General features: G+C 33.0%; 1 protein-coding gene across 5 annotated transcripts; it reads right to left on the bottom strand.

The window, feature by feature from the left end:
* Nucleotides 1–394: 394 nt before the first annotated feature.
* LOC108335222 (uncharacterized) lies at nt 395–2,064 on the bottom strand. 5 transcript variants are annotated; one of them, XR_008245803.1, is made up of 4 exons: nt 1,697–2,064; nt 1,329–1,569; nt 635–727; nt 395–532 (listed from the first exon to the last, which is right to left on the bottom strand). XR_008245803.1 is itself a non-coding variant. In XM_052869862.1 (3 exons), exons 1-2 carry the CDS (start codon nt 2,001–2,003, stop codon nt 1,361–1,363), a joined length of 516 nt encoding a protein of 171 aa, XP_052725822.1. In that variant the 5' UTR covers nt 2,004–2,064; the 3' UTR covers nt 395–727; nt 1,329–1,360. The 5 variants fall into 5 exon arrangements, 4 of the variants coding, with proteins under 4 accessions (XP_052725822.1, XP_052725823.1, XP_052725825.1 ...); XM_052869862.1 differs by having other exon boundaries at nt 395–727; XM_052869863.1 differs by lacking the exon at nt 635–727.
* Between the last annotated feature and the right edge of the window lie 3,689 nt (nt 2,065–5,753).

Below are 5,753 nucleotides of genomic sequence, written 5' to 3'. Positions count from 1 at the left end.
TGTTACACATAAAACTGATAATAATGTATCTCAAGTACAACTTTTTATCATTACATCTTCCAGACAGTTAAGGTGCTTTGGCGTCAAATAGGAGCAAAAATAGATTATGGTTCAATTATAATCCACCAAATATTTGAAGCACAATCTTCTTTTCATAAGAGCATGGCAGAAACAAAATTCTATTTTTTATGGAGAAGCAATCCAAAGTGGATTCTTTTCTGTTTAAGGACTGGCTGAACATTGAGAAACTAGAATAGTTCAAACTTGTCCGAGTAAGGGGTTTGTGGTATAGTACTAATCAATAGCCCTTGATAAAACCATCTATCCATAAAAATGTCAAACTGGATTAAGCAAAAACCATCTATCCATATATCTATTGTTACTGAGTCAGGACTTTGGTAATATGCTATTGAGTCATTCAGTGTGAATGTATACCATCATAAAGTAGTACAACTTTAGCAGATATGACATACTTCTGGTCAACGGCTTCATTGAATGCATCCTCCATAACTAGAGTGGAGTTTCCTTTGAGCTGACAATAACAAGGAATCTAATGATTACAAAAGGGTAGGTACTGCAACATTAACTATTTGTGTTTACAGCTGAGACAACAGGTGTTGGTGGATTTCTATACATTGGTGAACTGGGGTGAAATTTCCTTTGATTTTGGTATATCTATAAAGTTTGCTTAATAGGACACTCGAGATCTTCAAAATATTAATCATGTCTGCAGAGAATTCAACAAATAGACGATAATTCAACAAGGCATGTTGATAACTAAAAGCATTTCAGCCAGGGGAGTTTATATCGTTGGTTAAGAGTTAGATAAAAAGATAAACTAAAGAAACAAAATTATCGGAGAGCTTATACGAGCTGCTGACAGAGAGCAATTCAAATGCTTAGACAGTTTAGTACAGACACAATAACATAAGGAATTTAGAGCACATGGTCTATGAGTATGTTCTAGTATTCATGCTTAGGTTTTCATGTAACCCTGCAAAATGTTTCTTTATATCGCTCTCAATCTCAGTACAGTCCACTTTAGGCACTTCTCAAGCTTTTAAGAATCACTCTTCCCTTTTATGCTAAAAATAAATTATATACACAAGACGAATCTAAAATTCAATGTAGATTAAACTCATACCCAACGGAATTTAACTTCTTTTCCAAAGAATGGTGGTTTCATTTCACTCGCTATCCTGTTTCATAATCTATAGAAATAAGTAATCATACACAAGATTTATCTCACATTACAAATGACCCACCAAGGTCAGCCTATTGATATTCTAGATTGTATCCTTACAAAATCACATTAGATATCCACTCACCAAGTTGCTCCGATTTGACAGATCACCGTAATCTATTGTCCTAGAACCTCAGCTTCAGCCTTGGCCATAGGATCACCCTTGATGTCAATTTCCTCTTCCTTCTCTCCCTCTCGCTGTTCAGCCACTTGTTTTCGGTGCAAATCCTCCGCCGCCTGCATTGCCGCGCGATTCTCCGCCTCAATCCGCCGCATCTCCTCCTCCTGCTGCTGGCGCTCAAACCAGGTATCGGCATCCGCCCAAACTGAAACACAAAACAGATATGCACAGTCAACCTCCCACAGAGAACACAAGGCAAAGAATATAATTAGAACATTCAGAAATTAGGGTTTAAGCATGAGTGAAAATAAGTATAGGATTAGGGTTTTTACTAGGTTGGGCGGCCCAGCCCTGTTCACCGCCTTTGATGCGTTCGGGGAGGGCGTAGTTGACGGTGAGGACGCGGCCATAGAGCTCAGCACCGTCCATGTTGTCCATGGCGGCGGTGGCATCTTCGCGTTCGAGGAAGGTGACGAAGCCGAATGAGCGGTGCTTCTGCGTGGCCTGGTCAAGTGGCGTCTTGACGTCCTTGATGTCGCCGAAGGGGATGAAGGCGGCGTGGAGGATTGACTCGTTGACCTCCTCCGCTAACCCTCCCACGTACAGCGTGTTTTTCTGCACCCCTTGCGTCATCGCCATTCCTACTACACTCACTTCAAAAACCACAACCACCACCGCCACGACCTAGCGTCGCCACTAACAACTAAAACCGTGTTTTCTGTTTTCTCTGTGAATTGGGCTTCTTCTGCTGTCGGAAAGTTTGGGCCTCCACAGACTCAGTTATTTGGAACCAGAGTTTTACTTCTTGCCCCCCACAATTTCTTTGTACACCTAATCATCTTTAAAAATTAACCCTTTTACTCTTTGAAAAAGTGACTTTGTTTATATATTTGGGAAGTTTTTTGAAACAATTTTTTCAAAAATTTTAAAATAAGATTTTCAAAACAACAGTTTCATAACATACTTTTCAAAAGGAGATTTTTTTAATGAGATTTTCCAAACATAATTTTGGGGAATGCATGGAATGTATTTTGGAATAAATTTTCCAAAATGAGATTCTCTGAACAATTTTTTTGAAATGTATCTTTTTTAGAATAAACTTTTCGAAACATTTTTATATGATGTATTTTGAAAAAGAACTTTTCGAAATATATATAATACATTTCGAAAAGAGTTTTCCTTTATATTTCTTTTTTGGCATTTTTTCTTTTTTTCTTACCCTTCACTTTTCTTTTTCCTCTCTAGTTGATAGCATAAAAAGAGTTGGCTGTAGTCATTATGGTAGTGCAATTAGTAATTATTAAAGTGCATGAAACAATAGCCTTGGAATAAAAAATTCTAATAAGTGACTAATTAGATTTTAAATTAGTTATTATCATTAATTATCAAAGTTTTGGTCATAAAAAAATTATTGTTTAAATTGATTACTTTTCTTCTATCCCATTTGTTCCTACACCAATTTGCATCCGAATATACAGTAATCTTTAATCCATTTCCATTCTTTCCTCTGATAATAATATCTAATAGGCATGTGTCTTTTATAAGTATCTAATAATTCGTTTGGCTGCATTCACGTGACACCCTTAGACTTTGCATGTATCTACATATTACTCAAAAAACTATAACTTAGGTCTAGTTTGGTGTTTTAAAGATATATCAAACTCCCAACTATCGTCCTATAATTTGTAGGATCTACAACATCTTCCTCAGGTTCCTTTTCCAGCCTCAAACCTATCTTTGTTGGTGTGTTGACAACATTGCTTTTGTGCATATCAAACCTTTTCAATATATCCAAAGCATACCTTGACTAATGCATCACAATTCCACACTCAATCTCAATAAACTCAATTCCCAAAAAATATCTTAGGCTTCCCAAATTACTCATTTCGAATTCATTCAACAATTTAGCTTTAAAAGTTGAAATCAATTCCTCATTGCTTCCTATGATGAGAAGGTTATCAACCTACAAACATACTATCAATTTTTTGGTTTATTAGTATTCAGACAACACTGCACATACAATACATGCTCAAAACACATTTTGAAACCCAATACTGCTCATGAAGCCATTTATTCTCTTTCCAGGCCCTTGAAGCTTGTTTAAGTCCATAAAGAGCCTTTCTCAGCCTATACACCTTGTGCTTATGCTCTATATTATGAAAACCTTGTGGTTGAACCACATATACTTCTTCTAGTTTGCCATTCAAGAACGTAGATCTTACATCTAGCTGATGCAATGACCAATGGAAATGTGTTGCTAAGGAAACTACTAACCTGATTGTCTCTATTCTAGCCATTGGTACAAACACTTCCCCATAATCTATTATAGCTTGCTACAGGAATCCAAATAACCCATTTTGTCCAAATAAGAAACTAAAACCAAATTTTGTCTAAATGACGGTACAACAAAAGTGTCTTTCAAACCCAAATAAAATCAATATTTAATAATAATAATAATCTAAAATTCCCTACAACTTCCACCTCCACCAATTTTCATCTCCAATATATATGCATCTTTCATAATCAATTGGCTTTTGGTAGCTTAGGCAACCTTACATTGAAACACTAATGTTAGTAGTGACACCAAAGTCTAACAACCAGGTGTTTGTAGGTACTGAAGCTAAATTGACCTTAGAACATAGCAAAGTAAGAAACGTACTTTTCTTTGCATGCCAGCATGATATTTGGTACATTTTTTCTTTACATGTCCAACCTTATTTCAAAAGAAACAATTATCCCCTTGATTTTGTTTCTTTTGTTATGGATCCTTAGCAGTTTCATTCCTGTAATCTTTATTTTTCTTTCTTTTGCCTTTGTCTTTAGAGGTACTTACAAAATAAGCACTTTCTGTCTATTTTGTTTTAGTCTCTATTCTTCTTGCACACAGTATAAAATGAGTTCATTAAGAGACCATTTCTCCTTTTGACAGTTGTAAGATACCTTAAATTGACCAAACTGTGAAGGGATGAGAAATTTATACTACATGTATAAGTAAGTCTTTCGAGAACTCAAGCTTTAGTGCCTTAATTTTTGAAGAAATATTTGACATTGTCATAATGTATTCTCTAACATTTCCTTTGTCCTAATACTTCATGAAAATCAAGCTCTAAAGAAGAGCACTTGTTTCTGCCTTATCGCTCTCTACAGAACACTTTTCAATTTCAGCAAGAAAATCTTTGACACTTGTTATCTCTTCAAATATAACATCCCTAAAGACCTCAAGAATGTCGTGCTTAATGACATAAGACTCATGTGATTTAAGTGATCTCACTTCTCATAATCATTCCTCCCTTCAGAGGTACTAGAGTCAGTAAGAGAAATGGATTTCTCAATCCTTAATGCAAGGTTAAGATTCATGCAACCAAGAACAATTTTCATGTTCTCTTTTCAATCCTAAAAATTTGTTCCAATAAGAACTGAAACCAAATTTAGATTAATAGATACTGAAGTAATAGTAAATGAATTTAAAACGAGACAAGTAATATAATTAAGCTCACATCATTAAAATAATAATAATCATCATCATCAATATATTCAAATAATAGTATTACTCATCTTAAGATATCTAATGTAGCATTAATATTAAGTCTTTGGATAACAATATTAATTGTTAAGGATATTTTGTTATATTGATGAAACATTGATAATAAAACATGTTCAACAATAAACATATCATTTGATTGATTTATCATTGACAAACAAAACCTCACAATTATCACACGTTTATTATCATAGGTGTGTATGCAATTTGACTAAATATTAATATTTCTTTAGACCAATTAAATACTCCATGAATAAATATAAACACAAACATTAAACATTTATCAATAACAATATACTAAAAAAAAGTCACTTGGTGGAATTCTTAATTCAATTGACCTATATACTAAACTATCAAAATTTATATATATATATATATATATATATATATATATATATATATATATATATATATATATATATATATATATATATATATATATATATATATATATATATATATATATATATATATATATATATATATATATGATAAAATGAACAATACGACACCATATACAATACGTGAGTCACTAATTTGGATCAGCATGCATTTATGGGAAAAAAAAAATCGAGAATGCAATTCAAATTTTAACCACATGCTTACCTAATGTGATAAACCCAATCCTTATTCCAATACAATTTCTTTGGATGCGGAAAACTGAATGGTGTTAAGTAAATTAAAATTCCTAAAATTAATAATTAGAGTTTCCCAAAAATTTTCTATAATTTAGAAAATGTTCATAAATAATCATAAGTTCATATATGCTCTTATACCAATTATTAGAATATATTTTTTTATATACAATCAAAATTACATTCTTTAATTCATAAATAACATATGAAAAC

Source organism: Vigna angularis, chromosome 10, assembly GCF_016808095.1.
Source record: "Vigna angularis cultivar LongXiaoDou No.4 chromosome 10, ASM1680809v1, whole genome shotgun sequence".
NCBI classification, from domain to species: domain Eukaryota; kingdom Viridiplantae; phylum Streptophyta; class Magnoliopsida; order Fabales; family Fabaceae; genus Vigna; species Vigna angularis.
This window is presented reverse-complemented; position numbering and strand designations above follow the sequence as displayed.

What these genes read in the sequence shown, in the direction of transcription:
- LOC108335222 (XM_052869862.1), bottom strand. Translation starts at nt 2,003, where the DNA reads ATGGCGATGACGCAAGGGGTGCAGAAAAACACGCTGTACGTGGGAGGG. An exon ending in GGGCTGGGCCGCCCAACCTA is followed by an intron (nt 1,570 to 1,696) that starts GTAAAAACCCTA and finishes TTTGTGTTTCAG; the next exon opens with TTTGGGCGGATGCCGATACC.